Below are 18,090 nucleotides of genomic sequence, written 5' to 3'. Positions count from 1 at the left end.
AGGGAGAGGCGGGCAGGTTTGGGCAAAGATAAAAATATTTAAAGTATAAAGATGCTGATAAAAGGCTATGCTGACCATTCGTGGTTTCTTTTTTTAATGTAAACATAAAGCGGGTCGCCTCATGGGGACCGACATCATACATGAGATCACATGACCAACGATAGTTTATAATCATGACCAATTAGTTTATTATATGGCAGGATTCCTGTTATTCACTAGGAATAAATTGACAATGGCTGACTTGAGGAGCGCATTTCTACAATGGCATCGGTAACAGGACACTTTTGCGTCCAAGGTGTCAGTGTATGTTAGGTCTGCGCAACATGAATGTAAAAATCATTGGTCTTTGATTTTGCATTTTCAATTTTGTACTTTATATTTATTTTTGTGGTGATTAAGGCGCTGTTATTTAGATAATATAACTGACACTGCATTGTATCATGTCAAAGGTATTTTATAGACCGCGGCGTATTTGCTTTCGAGTCAATGTTTGTCCCGCTGCAGCCACCGTAAACACCACGTGACTGTATGTGCGAGGCGCGGTGGTTGATGGGATACCAGTGAGGAGCAACAACGGTGGGTCTGATAGCTAAAAATTTATAAAAACTAGCTTCATTGATTTCGTTTTTCGGTATTATTGCTTTGAATTCGTGTGGTCTCGTTGATAAGTTAGAGTTGGGTTTATATCGTCCTGCTGCAGGTGAGTTTAAATAAGTAACGCAAAGCAAGCATGTTTTTATTGAAAACGTAACAATACAAACAGACAATATTACAAGCATTAAAAGTCATCAGACCTTTCCAATATTCCCACCTTCCTTGTTTTTAGGGAATTTGTTATAACCAAATAATTAAAAGGCAATTGACTTTTAAATCACTCGACGACTTAACACTTATAACACTTACCACTGAGAGAAAAATGGATAATCTACATTTGTCCTTTTTAAAATAGCATATCAATGCATTGTCACACTTGATAAACTGAGGACTACACACATTATAGTTTCCACGTAAACCTTCTAATGCCAAAAGGAAGATGAATAAAGACATTAAATAACCAAACAGATAAAAGTCTCTCTTTTTGTTGTTACAACAATAATCTGTGTCTAAATAGAATTGTTGAGTATTACAGCTGTAATTGAAACATATCTCATGTATATGTATGTGAAATCACCATAACAGGTGAATCTTCCCAAAACCTTTGCTATATCAGGCATTTGTGTTATTCTTCGTTTCAGGTAACCGAAGATGACCACAGCAGCAAGGCCAACGTTTGAGCCCGCAAGAGGAGGACGAGGCAAAGGAGAGGGTGATCTGAGTGCTTTGTCTAAACAGTACTCCAGCAGAGACCTGCCAGGACACACCAAGATCAAATACAGGTTGATATTGATACAACAAAAACTTGCTGTTCTTTACTAAATATCTTTGGCAAAACTATCAATTATTAGGACAGATTTTGTATAATATCCCAAGCCTTTTATGGGGCCCTAAGCAGAATTTTATTTGGGGGCCCCTCGGTGCCGCCAATATGACTGTTTATTGTCAAAGCTTGATTATTCACACACTATAAATCTAACACACCTATTATCAGTTTTTTGGTGTAGCTGTGTTGCTTACATCATACCATTGTCTGCCTGCATGTTTTTATTCTTCTGTGATTTTTAATTGTAACAGTTGCAAACGTACAAGAGTGGTCAGGTGTTTATTTTCACTTTCACATTCAAAGTCTTAGGCCTGGTTTCACAGACAGGGTTTAGATTAAGCCGTAGTTCAAGTAGGACATTTAAGTGATTTTTAAGTGAAAAAAGCATTACTGGTGTTCATCTTAAGACAAAACAAAGACACTGACATGTTTTAAGTTTCTTTCAGTTTACATTTTAGTCTAGGACTAGGCTCAAGCCTTGTCTGTGAAACAAGAAACCGGGGTTAAAGTATTAAGTAGCATACTTAATGTGCTGAAAATTAGCTAAATAAACCAGCAGACAATGCATTTACAGAACAGAGTGTTATTTTAACAACATAAATATTAATCGAAGTTGTACTTTTATTACAAGTCATACTTTTTTATAATAAATATTAAACAGAGAGCATCTGTACATATAAAACAACAATTCTTAATTTATATCTAGCTAATTGAGGCATAATGATATTGGAATATAATAGCAAAGACGCAAAATGTAGGCTGAGGTAAATAATGTTAAGTTGTTATCAGTTTATGAAACGGAAGCTTATTTTTATGACAAAAATATATACCCGGGAAAGTTAGTTTTACTGATCTGACCAGGGGTGCATTTCCCAAAAGTCGTTACAAGTAGAGTTAACTGGAAATAACGACCATAGCTAACAATGGTTTTGAGAAACGCACCTGATTTGTGCCACAAAACCCTCATGTTGAATTTGTCCCCCCTCCACCCCCAAAACGCGATCAATTTTAACCCTTTGACGCGCCACGCTTTGGCTGGCGCTGAGCCTGAGAAAGACGAGCTCAGAAAAAAAATAAAAAGAAAGCCGCGCTCTGTGCTTTTCATATTTCATAACTGTTCAGTGTGTTCAACCAAATACTTTATTTTAGGTTTCAGACATTTAAATACACTTCAGTTAAGTAAAAAAGACATTTAGTTTGTTAAATAGGCTACATATTATCAACATGGTCATTATTGTGCCTGCATGACACGTCACTATGGAAATAATAAAATATGTATATAATATTTTAATTAATTAATATTGCACTTTTGTATAATTACCACTGTCCATTGACATATATCACGAATATAAAATAAACGGTCATTTCATGTAGACTACTCTTGGGGGCCTTCTGGTGGGCGCGGGGCCCTAAGTAGCCGCTTAGTTCGCTTATGCCTTTGGCCGGCTCTGATAATATCTATGCATTTAAAGGAGTAGCCTAGTTCACCCAAAAATTTGGGTGACGAGTTTGCTCACTCTCAGGGCATCAGTTTGTTATTGGAACAAATTTGGAGAAATGTATTATTACATCACTTGCTCACCAATAGATCCTCTGCAGTGGATGGGTGCCGTCAGAATAAGAGTCCAAACAGCTGATAAAAACATCACAATAATCCACACCACTCCAGTCCATCAGTTAACATCCTGTGAAGTGAAAAGCTTTGTTTGCAAGAAACAAATCCATCATCAAGACATTTTTAACTTCAAACTGTTGCTTCCAGCTGAAATACGAGTCCTCTATTCTCAATAGCACATCTTATAGTGAAAATGTCCATTCCTGACTTTTCCTGCATTCCCTGCCTAGCTGTTCGCTTCATAATGTTTATTGATTGACTGTGGATTATTGTGATGTTTTTATCAGCTGTTTGAACTCTCCTTCTGACGACACCCATTCACTGCAGATGATCCATTGGTGGGAAACGGATGTAATACTAAATTTCTCCAAATGTGTTCTGATGATTAAAAAAAACAAACTAATCTACATTCTGGATGGCTTAAGAGTGACCAAATTTCCTGTTTGTTTTTAATTTTTGGATGAACCTTTTCTTTTAAGTGTGAAGGTCTGATTGTGTTCTAAAGTCTTAAGATAAAACTCATCCTGATACTTGTGTGTCCCTGCAGGCAGCCCACTCAGGATGCTCCAGAAGACGTGAGAGCTCGTGATTTCAGACGTGAGCTGGAGGAGAGAGAGAGAGTTGCTGTTAAAGGCAGAGACAGAGGAGCAAGAGGTGAAGAAGCATGTTTTATGTGAATGTTTTTTGACTTGATATCGAGATGTTTATTGACAGTGACTTTGTTTGTTTTAGAACACACAACTTCCTCATCATCTTCGTCCTCCTCCAAGCGGCCACGTCTGGATCAGATTCCTGCTGCCAATCTGGATGCTGATGATCCCCTGACTGATGTACATACACATTCTTATAGATGCTTAGGCATGCAGGTTGATTTTGATGGTAGTGTGAAGAACGTGTCTGTGTATGTTTTAGGATGAAGATGACTCTGACTCTGGCTCTGACAGTGACGATGACACTGCCGCCCTGCTGGCTGAACTGGAGAAGATCAAAAAGGAGCGAGCTGAGGAGCAAGAGAGGAAGGTAAACCTCACTGACCATTTACTACCTTTGTCACCTTGAATCTTGATCATTATCGCAAAATAAAGCCCTTCAGGATGATCCTGATTACCATTTCAGGGTTTATTTTGTGATTATGACCAGCCTGACTGCATTTATTCCTTGCTTAGGCTTGATATCTTATTGACGTAAGTCATCGCTGTGTTTTGTTTTTTGGGTGTATGTGTAATTAAGGAAAGGGAACAGAAAGCAGAGGAGGAGAGGATACGCATGGAGAACATTCTGAGCGGGAATCCACTGCTCAATCTGGCTGGCCAGCAGCAGCAGCAGCAGCAACAACAACAACAAAAAACACAGAGCCAGAATGCATTCAGTGTGAAGAGAAGGTAATTTAATGGTAGTAAAAATAAGTAACACAATTATTTGGTTTTCTGTCATCTTACTTTTAGCTGCATAGTTCACCCAAAAATTAAAATTACCCCATGATTTACTCAACCTCAAGCCATCCTAGGAGAATAAGACTTTCTTCTTTCAGAAGAATACAATCGGAGTTATATTAAAAAACATCCTGGCTCTTCCGACCTTTATAATGGCAGTGAATGGGGTTTTGATTTTGAAGGCCATACATCATAAAAAGTGCTCCACACTGCTCCAGGGGGTTAACAGAGGCCTTCTGAAAGATATGTGTTTGTGTAAGAAAATATCCATATTTAATCTTTATAAACCATAATCTCTAGCTTCCACTAACTGTTGTATGCACACGAATGAAGCGTTACAGCGGGTAAATCATAGGGTAATTTTCATTTTTGGGTACATTATCCCTTTGAAGAATTAAAGCAATGCAAGAAACACTCAGTTTAAATTAAAGAATGGCCCATCTGATGATAAACATTTCACTCACATTAATGTTAAACTGTTATAATTATCATAATATATTGACATTAATAGACGTGCTGTTAGAAAGAATAGTACATGTTCTTGGTAGTTATAGTATATAATGTATATCTTTTTGCTTTGTTTGCTATTTCTATAGCTTTTATATGTTATTTACTCTGAGATCAACAGCTCTAAATGGCATTTTGGTCCCAAAGATCGATTCTTCTTATTCAATAATAGTAATAATAAAAATAATATTGGCTGGTGTGTTTTTTGTTTTGTTTTTTTTTCTCCCTGATTGAAGGTGGGAAAATGGCTTTGTCTTTAAAATTGCAAATACGTTAAAACAGAGAGAGCTCAATGATATGCTATTGACAACATTCAAACCCAATTTCACATTCTGTTTTTGGCAGGTGGGACGATGATGTCGTGTTTAAAAACTGCGCTAAAGGAGTGGATGAATCACGTAAAGAGAAACGCTTCATTAATGACACCCTGCGCTCTGAATTCCATAAGAAATTCATGGAGAAATATGTTAAATAATTGTCTTATAGAACTGCATTTCAGCAGTTTGTTTAAAAGATTTTTTCTTTTTAGCAAATATCATATGTGCTCATTTTGTTGTTTTAATCTTTGTGCTGCCCTTCAGTAGTGGGTCTGTAAAAGAAGTGTACCAATAAAAAGAAAAGAAAAATAGAATGCTTATTCTTTTCTCTTTCTACTGTACGTCTTAAGTCAAGCTTTATGACATTCACTTATCCTGCGAGTTTGTGTCTGTTATCTTTATCATCTTATTTATATTCTTAGTCAGAATTGCCCTGTTTGTCCTGATTACTTTCATAAAATAAATAATCATTTAGATGTTCAGACGTTTCCCTACTTTCAGGTCAGGTCAGACCTTTTTTTTTTTTTTTTCTCTCTCTTGAGTTTCTGAATCAGTAGAGCAGATCTGGAGTCCAACCTGACCTGCGTCCTTTCACAAGGGCTTTCTATTCTGCTCCCTTCTGTAATTCGATTTTTTTTATTCTTAACATGCATTATTCTCTCCATTCAACTTAGATTTATTTATTTAGGACTTTTAACAATAGTGTTTGTCTCAAAGCAACCGTACAAAGTAACACACCTAAACCCCCTAGCGAGCAAGAAAACGGCAATGGTTTCATAGAAAAACTCACTTAATGTAACAAATATACCTTGTGAGAAACCAAGGCTGAAAGAGAAACCCATCCTCTTCTGTTTGGCCTGAATTTCTTTGAAAGGCTATATAGAATCAGTACTGTGGATCTCTAGTTTGCTCGGAAAGAAAACCAGCTGTCAGGATGCGTTTAGATGTCCTGATAGCAAATAAACGGTCCTTTACCAAGCTAAAGCTTGTGGTAGGCATGGAGAGAACTACGTTAGCAGACCACATGAAGCTACATCAGTCAGTGATGTATTTACGTGGTCAAAGTGAATGAACCGCTACACCTAAGGCACATTTCCAGGTCAGACCTGTTCTGATTTGGCAACTCTGTGATTCATGGCCAATGACCCACAGCTAGCCTTAAGTGATTGTTCACATGTTCTTGGAATGCCTTTCCCTCAACAGTAAATGTGCATCAGCCGAGTGGGTGTTTGACTAATAGAATGATGACGTGACTGATTGTGTAAGTGAGGTAAAGGAACAACTGTTTGTCAAGACTATGCGTAATAAAGGAAACACCTCCTAAAATTCCCTCTTAAAAACTCATACGTAACCTCAGAACTTCCTCCTCAGAACTGTCTTCTGATTGGTTGAGGCCAGCGGGTGGGCTCTAAATGAGGTTCACTAGAACTATGACCGTGCAAAAGACATCCAATCAGCCAAGAGAGACAGAGAGAGAGAGAAAAGGGAAGACCAAACCTCCTGTTGCAGTTGGCCGTCTGTCTGAGAAAGGAAAAGAAGAACTGCTGTGCACAGTGTTTATTTGAAGGTAAGATTTCAGCTTCCTTTATACTTTAAAATTCTTTGGCCTCCGGTTCAAGTTTGACTAAATGATGCTGGCTTTCTTTTTCAGTTGCTTTACAGTAATGTTATACTGTTAGTCTGCAGATGATGTTTAAGGAAGTAGATATGAGGTGTTTAGACTCATGTAAACAATTATAGAAATTAATGTACATAAAGACTTTCAGGGTGTGAGAATTTATCTGAATATGTAGATCAGTGTGTTTATACTTTAGTTTTTAAGAGTTTGATGGAAGATTTTTTTAGTTTTTTCAGATTGGACTAAATGGTCAAGAGTATATTAAAATATTTTTTTTAAATTTTAACCCTTTTTAATCAGTAATAAAAAATATTATATTTAATAGTAATGTTTTATTAAAAAATGCTATTTACTTTTTATTTATAAAGCCTAATAGTTCCCTATAGTATGTGTAACGTGAACTGCATTACTGCATTTGTTACAATTTGTTAATGTTGAAAATACTTCTCCTCTTCATGATAGTTCACAGTGCAATAATGTAAACTGAAGCAACATTTGATTTTAAAGCTGTATAAATGTTAAAGTAAACATTCAGATAAATAGTTGCAATAGATGTGTAATGTTTATTGTTAGTTCATGTTAACTAATTAATGCTAATGAGTGAAACCCTATTGTTTTACCATTATTTATATATGAAAAATTAAAAAGAAATGCATGTATTTATAAAACAATATACACTACAGTAATCTGCCTGTTTTCTACTTCACTATATTTTAAAATGTAATTAATTCCTGTGAATTGTCACCAGCCATTACTCATAAATCATTCTAATATAGGCTACTGATTTGGTGCTCTAAAACATCTTATTTTAAATATACAAAATTGTTGTTGCTCAATATGTGTTTTTGGAAACTGTTCTTTTTTCAAGATAAATAGAAAGTTCAAATGAACCGCATTTATTTGAAATATGCATTTGTAACAGTGTTGCAAGTCTTTACTTTCCCTTTCAAACCATTTATTGCATGATATACATGAGGGCTACAGATATCATGCCAGATAAAAGTGATATCACGATATACAGGATGTGTGTTTGTTTGATAGCTGAACAGTTTTTCCAGATGTTTAAGTGGGTCATCTGATTTCCTGAACACGCCGTTCAAATCCCTCCAAACTATGATGAAACGGCAGCCTTCCTGGATAGTGCTGCTGTAAATTAAACTGGAGCAGCATGTGTGTCAGTGTATGTTGATAAGATCTGTTCTTTTGCAGCCAGCAGATCATGCAAGTGATGCTTCTGAAACTGGTTTTGGTGGGTTTTTTTGTGCTATTAGTGCAGATTAAAGTCTTTTTTTAATATAACACAAAAGAAAAGCCTTGGTAATTGTGCCAGGGAAACAGCCTACACATCCACTTGAGTTTGATCTTATGTCTTTGCATGTGGGTGTGCGTGTGTTGCACAGAATAAATATTTAGTCTGTTGGTTCACTGCTTTGGTTGACCACAAACAAGGATGTTTCTTCAGGGTTTCTTGAACATTAGTGGTAGGTTTGTGTTGAAGTAGTTCCTTAATCAGCTATTCAATCACACGCACATCTTACTTACTCTTCTTCTTTCTTCCTTCTGCTCTATCCACATTTAATAACCACATATTACTGGATGACTGTATTTCTGTGTCTTGATCTGAGTGTCCCAGAGGGGTTTCAGTCTAGTTCTGGGTGCACAATACAAAGAGAGGATTGAAGTTTTTGATCGTGTTGTTGCAATTTCAGCACTCTTGTAAGTTGATTCATATGGAAATATGTTGGTTTGTGTGCAGGTCATGTTGCCGCAGTGTGAGAGAGCACAGAGTATAAGTGGACGTCCAGAAGGGCCGTATCGGGCGGTAGAAAGCGCAGATGCTCTCGTTACACAGGACTTTGAAGGCGTGGACACGCTGGACAAACTTTTTGCTCATGCTGTGAAGAGATTTAGTAAGGCACCCTGTCTGGGCACCAGAGAAGTCCTTAGTGAAGAAGAAGAAAAACAACCCAATGGGAAGATCTTTAAGAAGGTAAATTCATTCACTGATTTGATTCGGTAATCCGTTCAATCAGCTGAAAACAGTCAAAAATATTAGTGACAGTTGATATAGAAACGTATGTGTTTTTGTTTGTAGTTGGTCCTGGGGGACTACAGCTGGATGACCTATGAAGAGGTCAGTCAAGCAGTGGAATCTTTTGGCAGTGGTCTGGCAGCTTTGGGCCAGCAACCACGTAATACCATTGCCATCTTTTGTGAGACACGGGCAGAATGGATGATCACCGCACAGGCCTGCTTTAGACGCAACTTCCCATGTAATGCAAACACACTACTTTTTACAATCTTAAAATCATAACATTTTTATTTACTTTTTTGTTTGGCTCAGTTGTTATTTCAAAGCTGAGTTTATGTAACATTTGGTTTACATAGCATATTTCCAGTCAATTTAGCAGTACATAAAGAGTTTTGTTATTAGTTATTCACCTATAGAGGATAATTGGAATCAGAACTCTTGTACATTCACAGGAAATAGCTTACTTCTGCATTGGAAAATAAGGTGGATATTAGTAGTGGGGATTTTTCAGTTTCTCAAACTTTCTGCCAGTTACATCGCCAAAAACAGTAGGTGACTTTATTCAGTCACTAACTCATTTTCTTATTCATCACATCTACCACTTATGGAATAACCATGTCAGGCTGAAGTATTCATTATACAATTTTAACAATACCAACTCTGATACTTGTTGCTTATATATGATATATGCTGCTTATCCTATATATCCTATAACACCCACCTCTTATCCTATAACACCCAACTCTATATACTCTTATACAATAATTGTAAAAGGCTTCTTCAACACTAAACAGAAAGCATACATGAGCAACAAGGTAAAAACACATAGTCACTTGAATGACAAATGAAAATTAAAATAAAGACATAAACAAACACTGTAATTATAGGAGGCATGAGCCCTGAAGCCTATGTTCATAATGTCCTCTAAGTCTTCTCATAGATGTTACCTTATTTGTTTCCAGATCTTAATAAGATAGATAATTTATCCTTTAATATAAATCCCAGTTCTCCTAAATGCAGCGTATTTCTCAGTTCTCTGGCCCACATCTCAAAGGTGGAGACAGAGTCCAACTTCTGTCTCTAAACAAGTCTTTTTGTAAGAACCATTCAGAACAAGATGGCCTGTGTTTGATATTCTCAGTTCCTAAAAGTCCTACACAAGAATCAGGTCCCAAATTAATATAATGTGCTTAGGAAAAAAAATTAAATACATGTTTCTGGAATGGCTTTATTTTATTGCATGACAACAATTAATTTTGCTTTGGCTTTGTTGGGAACTATTTCTGTTACTGGTACAAAAACATGCAAAGCAGCTGCTAAAATAAATGTTACATAGTAATAACTTGTATAACTCTTGTATATCCATGCCCGGCCAGCCCTGAATGTATATACTACCTGTATGTACTTTTTAAAAATATTTTGTCAATATTACATACTAAACCTTTAATTTAGTTCTTTTTATATTTAAACTATATATGCAAACCTCGCAGGTCCTGCAAAGATTATCTGAACTTATGAGCACAATTGTATGTGTATGTGTGTGTGTGTGTAGTGGTAACGCTGTATGCAACTCTGGGTGAAGATGCTGTAGCTTATGGGTTGAATCAGTGTGGAGCCACTCATCTCATTACCAGCACAGAACTGTTGCGGGCCAAACTGAAGGTATACAAAGCCACAGGCATGACTGTGCTTATCGGTGTAGTCTGGCTAAACGTTTGCGTTATATTACTCTTTCTCTCTTTCTCAGAACATTTTGAGTGCAGTTTCAGAGTTGCAGCATGTTATCTATGCAGACAGTGGGGAAGTATGTCATGCTGATTACCCACAGTCTCTCGCCATGCACAGCATGCAGGAAGTAATGGAGCTCGGGGCAAAGCCAGAGAACTGTGAGTAACATGCAAAACAATTATTTCTACAACCAAACTGAATTGATTCATAAGCTGATAGACATGCTCTCTCTCTTTCAGTAAGTATAGAGTATGAGAAGCCGACTGCATCTGATCTCGCAGTGGTGATGTACACCAGCGGGTCTACAGGGAAGCCTAAAGGAGTGAAGATGCAACACAGTAATCTGATTGCAGGAATGGCTGGGCAGTGCCAGCGGATCCCAGGCCTGGGGTGAGCAACAGTAACACCAACACCAGTTCAATAATTTGCATGTTTTTCCATACACTACGGACAAACAAATTACTTCCAGCTTAAATCATGTCACGTCTGGTAAAGACATAATGCATCAGTAGGGTAAAACTGGAGTAAGAATGTGTGGTGAAGCAAATACAGGGAACAACAGAGACATGTAGGTGTAAAATTACACAAATTATGGAAAACTAGCAACTGATGAATAAATGCATGTAAAAATGAATATACTGTAAGTCTAATCTTTCAAACTAATCTTAAATCTTTATTTTTGTGTGAGGGTTATTTATATATGATGATGGTATTCATTCATTCATTCATTTTTTGAATTAGCTTTCATTTTTATATTTTCAGTTTTAATTTTAATTTAATTGTTTTTTGTCACATTTATATTTTTTCTTTAAAGGTGCCATAGAATGCATTGATACAGTATTTTAAATTGTTCTCTGATATCTACACAGAAGGTATGTGGCTTAGGTAAGGGCAAAAAATCTCCAGAAACGATTTTACATGTCCATTTACAACCCTAGGATTTCTCCCTAGAATGAAACGGTCTGTTATTGGCTTATTTGGCAGGGTCATGAATAATAATGAGCTCTGCTCTGATTGGCTGTTTCACAGTGCTGCTCAATGTTGAGCTCTGCTCTGATTGGCTGTTTCACAGTACGGCTCATCAGCAAGAAGGAAGCACAGGGAGGAAAATATATATTTAAATACTTTCTCTCGCAGTTATATCGTCGGGTAATTATACTGTATATAAAACGCGGGCATCAGGGAGCCGTTATTAATATGCGAGGCATTGAAACTGCTTTTGAACGATCCATCGATCGCGTTATAGTTTCACTTTCAAGAGACACGATCACACAAACTATGTTTACATTATGGAGCAAGAGTACTTACCACACATTTCACAAGATCAGATGCTTGTCAGTGGTGCTCAGGATCTGTAAGTCATTCGCCATCATCCTCATCTCTCCTTACTGAGAGTGAAATCTTATGTACTGTAACAGGCTACCGCTAGCAAGGAGCTAACCAGGTCCCTTTAGTGGCTCGCGTTATTTGCTTTCTGTGCCTTTCTGAATACAGACACCAACCCATCCCTGCACTTCACACCCCCTGCACGGCCTGGAACATAACATTTATTTTGTTATTTTCGCTGTTGTCCGCGCTTGTTTATTTACAATACCTGCAGAGCTTCTGATGGTTCGGCTGGCTTAGAACAAGGGCGGGTTTATGCAAATGTTGGGGGCGTAGTGATCCCAACTGTTGCGTCACAGTCGGTGTTATGTTCTGATTCGCCTGTTTTTCAGTGGTCTTTTTTAATCACGAGATTTACATATGAAGGAGGAAACTATGGTGTTTGAGGCTCACTGTATGTCATTTCCATGTACAGAACTGTTATTATTTAAATATGCCAGGGTAAAGACAGTTTTTCATTCTATGGCACCTTTAAACTTTTCTAGTTAGCTTTTATTCATTTTTATATCTGGTTTAATTTTAGTACCTCAACTTATTTCAGCTGTTTCCAAAGCATCACTTCAAAAAAATAAAAAAAAATCTAAATTTATTTTTTAATGTTTTTTTTTTTTTTTTTTTTTTTTTTTTTTTTTTTTTTAAGTTTATCAACTAATATTTATATTTAATTTCAGTCTCATTTCAGTTAACAAAAATAAGTTTTAGTTAACAATAACAACATCACTGTGTATGTACAGGTCCCAGGACACTTATATAGCTTATCTCCCTCTGGCTCATGTGCTGGAGCTGACCGCAGAAATATCCTGTGTGTCATATGGCTGCAGGCTCGGATACTCCTCCCCACACACACTCACGGACCAGGTAACACACACACACACACACACACACACACTCTTTTCCTCTGTTATATCATCTTCTCTGTGCTTGACCTGTGCACTTGTCTATGCAGTCCAGTAAAATAAAGATCGGTGGTAAGGGAGATTGCTCTGTTCTTAAACCCACCCTGATAGCAGCAGTACCGGTGAGTAATTAAAAACTTTGAGTTTTCTTTTTGTTCCCCTCTTTTTACTCAATATTTGTGTGTATGTATCTGTTGGTGTGTGTAGGAGATCATGGATCGTATCTGCAAGAACGTTAATGGGAAGTTGAGGGAGATGTCAGTGGTTCAGAGGACTCTGTTTAAAGTGGGATACAACTATAAGCTGCAGAAGGTGTCACAAGGAGCCGATTCTCCGGTGTGTAACATGTGAGTCATCTATCTATGAAACATGATGGGTATCTATCTGTCTGTCTGTCTGTCTGTCTGTCTTGTCTTTTTGCATTATTGGCAAGACAAATAGCTGTAAAATTATATAGCCAAAAGGATTGCTGTTTAGCTGTGTACAGTGAAAACTATGCAAAATAAATATGCTTTGCATATTAACTGTCACAACTCACTAAAGTCACGCAATTCTTATGCTTTTGAAACAAAAGTATTTGACTCATAATATACATATTTTATTTCTATATATATATATATATATATATATATATATATATATATATATATATATTATATGTGTGTGAGTGTGTATATGTGTGAGTGTGTATATATGTATATATATATATATATATATATATATATATATATATACACACACACACACACACACACACACACACACACACACACTCTGGCCAAAAAAAAAAAGTAGGCATCTGGATTTAAATAAGCAATTACTTACGATTTTAGGATTGGATCATTATTGCATTTATATGTAATCTTGTATGTTAGGCAACAATTCATTTAGCCTTAACTGAAGCAGTGTGTAACCATGTCGGAAAACATACCCAGGGTGACAATGACAAGATTCATCGGACTCAAATTGTGAAAGGAAAAAAAAGGTTGCACAATCTAATATTTAATTTGACCACTTTTCGCACTGATAAAATTGTGCTTTCATTGTGGAATTATTTTGACAACATTTTGCAACACCACAACATTTATTAATGCCATCAAGAGTTGCATTAATTTTTGACCAAGATCATGTATTGACAAAGGGAGAGTCGAGCTACTCTGTAAAGTTAACTCGCATGAACCAAAGACTATAAGACGTTTAGGATTCTGGGTTGACCAGTTCATACCTGAAAATGATTCCTCATGCTCACTAAACCAGTATTTCACAATTTGGGTCCAGTGAATCTTGTCATTTTCATCCTGGAATATGTACGTGGCGTGGGTACGTTTTACAGCATGGTTGTTAAAGAAATTAAAAGCTGCATCAGTTAGGATTAAAAGAATTATTTGAAATCATGTAGCATACCATAAACATATCAATTACTGCAATACTGATCCAAGTCTAGACTCATCATTATTTGCTTATTTGAATCCAAATGGTGACTTTTTTGGCCAGGTATATATATTGTTCCATTATTATATGGAAAAAAATACTTTGATACAAACATGTATTACAGTATTTTAAAAGGTTGAATGGTTAGTTAGTAAGAGTGGTAGAATGTTGCCTATATGCAGTGCTGCAATTACAAATGTTGCCTATACAAAATGGTCTCTGTCTTTAAGATCTTGTTTGAGATGGTGATATGATTGTGTGTTTCAGGTTGTTTTTCAAGCGTGTGAATTTGCTGCTGGGAGGGTGTGTACGTCTGATGTTGAGTGGAGGGGCTCCACTGTCTGCTTCCACACAGAGATTTATGAACGTGTGTTTCTGCCCTGTCGCTGTGGGTTACGGCCTTACAGAGACGTGTGGAGCGGGAACCATCTCAGAATGTTAGTGCACACACATTTTCCTGCATGTTAAAATGACTACATTCCTGTGCCGACACGTTCAAACTTGTGTTTGTGTGTGGTTACAGTTTCTGATTACAGTACAGGACGAGTTGGAGCTCCTCTCATTTGCTCTGAAATAAAACTGCGAGACTGGCCTGAGGGTAAGATATACACACACACACATATACACATGTGCAAACAACAACAGCCATTGAGGGTTCTCGGGTTCACTTTACATTCCTAACTTTCAGCCGACCTCTCTCTTTCATCATCAGGTGGATACACCAGTCAGGATGAGCCACACCCACGAGGAGAGATTTTGATTGGTGGACCGAATGTTGCCATAGGATACTTTGGGAGTGAGGGGGAGGTAGAAAATGACAACTTCTGGGTGGACGAGGCAGGGCAGCGCTGGTTTTGTACTGGAGATGTCGGGGAAGTTCATCCAGATGGTTGTTTGCAGATTGTGGGTGAGTAGGTTCTGAATCATCTAACAGAGAAGAGTTACGTCAGAGAAACGTCTGCTGTTCTGTCAAATATAACATGCCAATCCTCCACTTCCTGTTCTCAGATCGTAAGAAGGACCTTGTAAAGCTGCAGGCAGGTGAATATGTGTCTTTGGGGAAGGTCGAATCTACCCTGAAAAACAGCCCCCTCATTGATAACATCTGCGTCTATGCCAGCAGGTACACCACAACTTTATATCCCACAATATTGTGTATCTAGAGATTAACCTGGATAAAGTGTAAATTTACATGTGGCTGGAATTTTAGCACTGAAAATCGCCATGTCACAGTTTTGTTGGACATAGGTGTTCAAAATTTGATCACAATTTCCACAAAGATATTAAGCAGCACAACTGCTTTCAGCGTTGGAAATAATAAGAACCGTTTCTAACCGAATCAGTATATTAGAATGATTTCCGAAGGAAGTGTGAGACTGAAAACTCAGCATTTCCATCACAGGAATAAATTACTGTTTTAAACATATTAAAATAGAAAACAATTAGTGTTAATTGTAATTGTACAATATTATTGTTTTGGCAGTGTTTTTGATCATACATGCAACTGAAAAAAACAAAGTACTAGAACTAAGAATTACTCTAGCAGCCCGATCTTTTACAGAAGTGTATTGATAAAAACTTTTACAATTGCTTATGTGTGGCTTTAAAGCAAACAGATAAAGCCACAAAACATGTCCTTAATCTCATGTGTTTTTAGCAAACCACTAGGCTACATTAACACGTATATTGATACAACTTGTCATGCAGGCTCCAAGACACCATAATGCAGAATAAACACATGCCGCTAGTTCAATACTAATATGTCCTTGTACTATTTCTGATCAGTGATCAGAACTTCTTGATCAGCTTTGTGGTGCCCAATCAAAAGCAAATGACTGAGCTGGCAAATAAGAACGGGATCGAGGGCGAGTGGGAGGAGCTTTGTAACCACACCAAGATGGAGGAGGAAGTACTAAAAGTCATCAAAGAGATTGCAGTCACAAGTAAGCACATTTTTAATGTTATACTAACTTCTCAATAATGTTTAAGTATGCGGCAGAAAGTGGAAGTGTCTAATGCTTTCAGTGGGTTTTTTTTCCCCACTTTTTTTGGGGGGACTGGACTGTCTGTTTGGTGACCAAGTTTTTTGTCTACCGTGTGTCTATTATTGTAACTACAGAGATTTGTGTGTTTTATACTGAGAGAAAGTAGCAAAGGCATTTATTTTTTGTGTGTGTCTGTGTATAAACTGTATATAAATTATATGTGTGTGTGTGTGTGGTACCGTAGGTAAACTGGAAAGGTTTGAGGTTCCACAGAAGATCTGTTTAAGTTCTGAGGCTTGGACTCCAGAAACAGGGCTGGTGACGGATGCCTTCAAACTAAAGAGAAAAGAGCTGAAAAATCATTATATAAAGGACATTGAGAGGTTATATGGGGCTAAATGATGGACATGCAACACTCATCTAGGCTGATTCCCAATTGGTGTACTTCTTAGATTACTATCCCCCCCAAATCATAGTAATGTGTGTCTTCCCCCTGCTGGATGTATGTGATCATTACTTCCTCTGTGAGTAATTACTGTGAGGAATAGATTTATTTAATGGCAGTAAAAGATATATGCATTGCTGTTATATATCATTTTAGTTTTTTTACTTCTAGAGATGCCTTGAAGCATTTCTGTGTCAATTTCTTTTTTTATAAATGTTCAAAAATTGCCACCTTTACTTGAAAGCATTTTTGGGATGCAATTGGTAAATGTCAAATTTTTAGTTGCTTGGTGTTTTTGTGTGTTTGCTTGCTTAATTGTTTGTTAGAGTCCATTAAACAAAAGTTAAAGTAGTGTTGTTTAGTGTGAGTCACCCAGCTTATTTCTGATAGCAAGAGTGGTACGACCAGCAGAAATAAAGCTGGGAACTGTGTAAACTACAGAATATAATGTGGGATGAGTTTATGTTTACATATGTATGGGAAATTATTTTTATGTATACCATTGACATGAAAGGGAAGAATTTTTTTATGATGTTTGTACATTTTTATCTTTGGTTGCTCAGGTGCGCATACACGGGTGAATTGGTTAAAGGCCATTCATAATGTGTAAAGTGTATTGGAGATGAAACTGGGCAGTCATATTTTTCCTGTTATGCTATATATTTTACAGCATAGTTTTATTTTTTATAACTATATCACCATTCCTCAGCATAAACTCTTCATGATACATTTATTATTTGCATAAACCAAACATCCTGTTATTGTATTTGTTTGCTTCAATTTAGTTGTTTGAGACATTTCAAATGTTTTATAAGTTTTTTTTTTTTTTTACTTATATTTAAGCCGTGAACAGTTTTTTTTTTTCTGACTGAGCTATATTTCTGATATCACTCATTTTCTATATAAACACAGATCTTTTTTTCTTCTGTCCACCATTTCACTGAGTTTTGACACTTATTGCATTATCTTGCTTGTTTGCACATTTCAGGTGTATTAAAATAAAATGTCCATTTACAATTATTGTTAAACACTCATTTAAAAGCTAAATTTTCCAAATTAGGCACACAGAGTCAGGCTATTTCTCTCCTTCTTTGTGTCAAACCATGTGAATCAGCATCTGTAATAAGGAGACCTGAACGTTTAACCCTTTTCTGTTGGAGCTGTTCATTTGTCCAAGTGTGATCTACTCTTGAAGTCTTTCGTTTCATTTGAAATGTCTGACAAAATAAAACCGTTTTGTTTTATCCTCAAATCTGGCTGACATGAATTCATCCTTC

At 36.8% G+C, this 18,090-nt stretch overlaps 2 protein-coding genes across 3 annotated transcripts; both read left to right on the top strand.

Moving 5' to 3' along the window:
- The first annotated feature begins 508 nt into the window (after positions 1 to 508).
- LOC306871026 (protein CWC15 homolog) lies at positions 509 to 5,773 on the top strand. Of its 2 annotated transcripts, none has more exons than XM_079418682.1 (7): positions 509 to 576; positions 1,236 to 1,376; positions 3,583 to 3,689; positions 3,768 to 3,865; positions 3,948 to 4,055; positions 4,266 to 4,417; positions 5,321 to 5,773. In XM_079418682.1, the coding sequence occupies exons 2-7, from the start codon at positions 1,246 to 1,248 to the stop codon at positions 5,448 to 5,450; spliced, it is 726 nt and encodes a 241-aa protein (XP_079274808.1). In that variant the 5' UTR covers positions 509 to 576; positions 1,236 to 1,245; the 3' UTR covers positions 5,451 to 5,773. The 2 variants fall into 2 exon arrangements, with proteins under 2 accessions (XP_079274808.1, XP_079274807.1); XM_079418681.1 differs by having other exon boundaries at positions 527 to 700.
- Positions 5,774 to 6,663: 890 nt separating this feature from the next.
- LOC306871025 (long-chain-fatty-acid--CoA ligase 4-like) lies at positions 6,664 to 18,062 on the top strand. Its single transcript, XM_079418680.1, has 15 exons — positions 6,664 to 6,859; positions 8,667 to 8,900; positions 9,006 to 9,183; positions 10,495 to 10,604; positions 10,690 to 10,828; positions 10,910 to 11,060; positions 12,791 to 12,914; positions 13,003 to 13,074; positions 13,160 to 13,299; positions 14,651 to 14,820; positions 14,907 to 14,981; positions 15,096 to 15,290; positions 15,392 to 15,506; positions 16,169 to 16,326; positions 16,613 to 18,062. The coding sequence occupies exons 2-15, from the start codon at positions 8,670 to 8,672 to the stop codon at positions 16,768 to 16,770; spliced, it is 2,016 nt and encodes a 671-aa protein (XP_079274806.1). The 5' UTR covers positions 6,664 to 6,859; positions 8,667 to 8,669; the 3' UTR covers positions 16,771 to 18,062.
- Positions 18,063 to 18,090: the final 28 nt, after the last annotated feature.

The sequence above is a fragment of the Barbus barbus genome (assembly GCF_936440315.1).
Source record: "Barbus barbus genome assembly, chromosome: 6".
Lineage (NCBI taxonomy): Eukaryota > Metazoa > Chordata > Actinopteri > Cypriniformes > Cyprinidae > Barbus > Barbus barbus.
This window is presented reverse-complemented; position numbering and strand designations above follow the sequence as displayed.

Bases quoted from the DNA above. Each gene is read 5' to 3' on its own strand.
- LOC306871026 (XM_079418682.1), top strand. From the start codon at position 1,246: ATGACCACAGCAGCAAGGCCAACGTTTGAGCCCGCAAGAGGAGGACGA. The intron at 3,690-3,767 runs GTGAAGAAGCAT...TGTTTGTTTTAG, and splicing joins CAGAGACAGAGGAGCAAGAG to AACACACAACTTCCTCATCA. The intron at 4,418-5,320 runs GTAATTTAATGG...TGTTTTTGGCAG, and splicing joins GCATTCAGTGTGAAGAGAAG to GTGGGACGATGATGTCGTGT.
- LOC306871025 (XM_079418680.1), top strand. From the start codon at position 8,670: ATGTTGCCGCAGTGTGAGAGAGCACAGAGTATAAGTGGACGTCCAGAA. The intron at 14,821-14,906 runs GTTAGTGCACAC...GTGTGGTTACAG, and splicing joins AGCGGGAACCATCTCAGAAT to TTTCTGATTACAGTACAGGA. The intron at 15,291-15,391 runs GTGAGTAGGTTC...TCCTGTTCTCAG, and splicing joins TGGTTGTTTGCAGATTGTGG to ATCGTAAGAAGGACCTTGTA.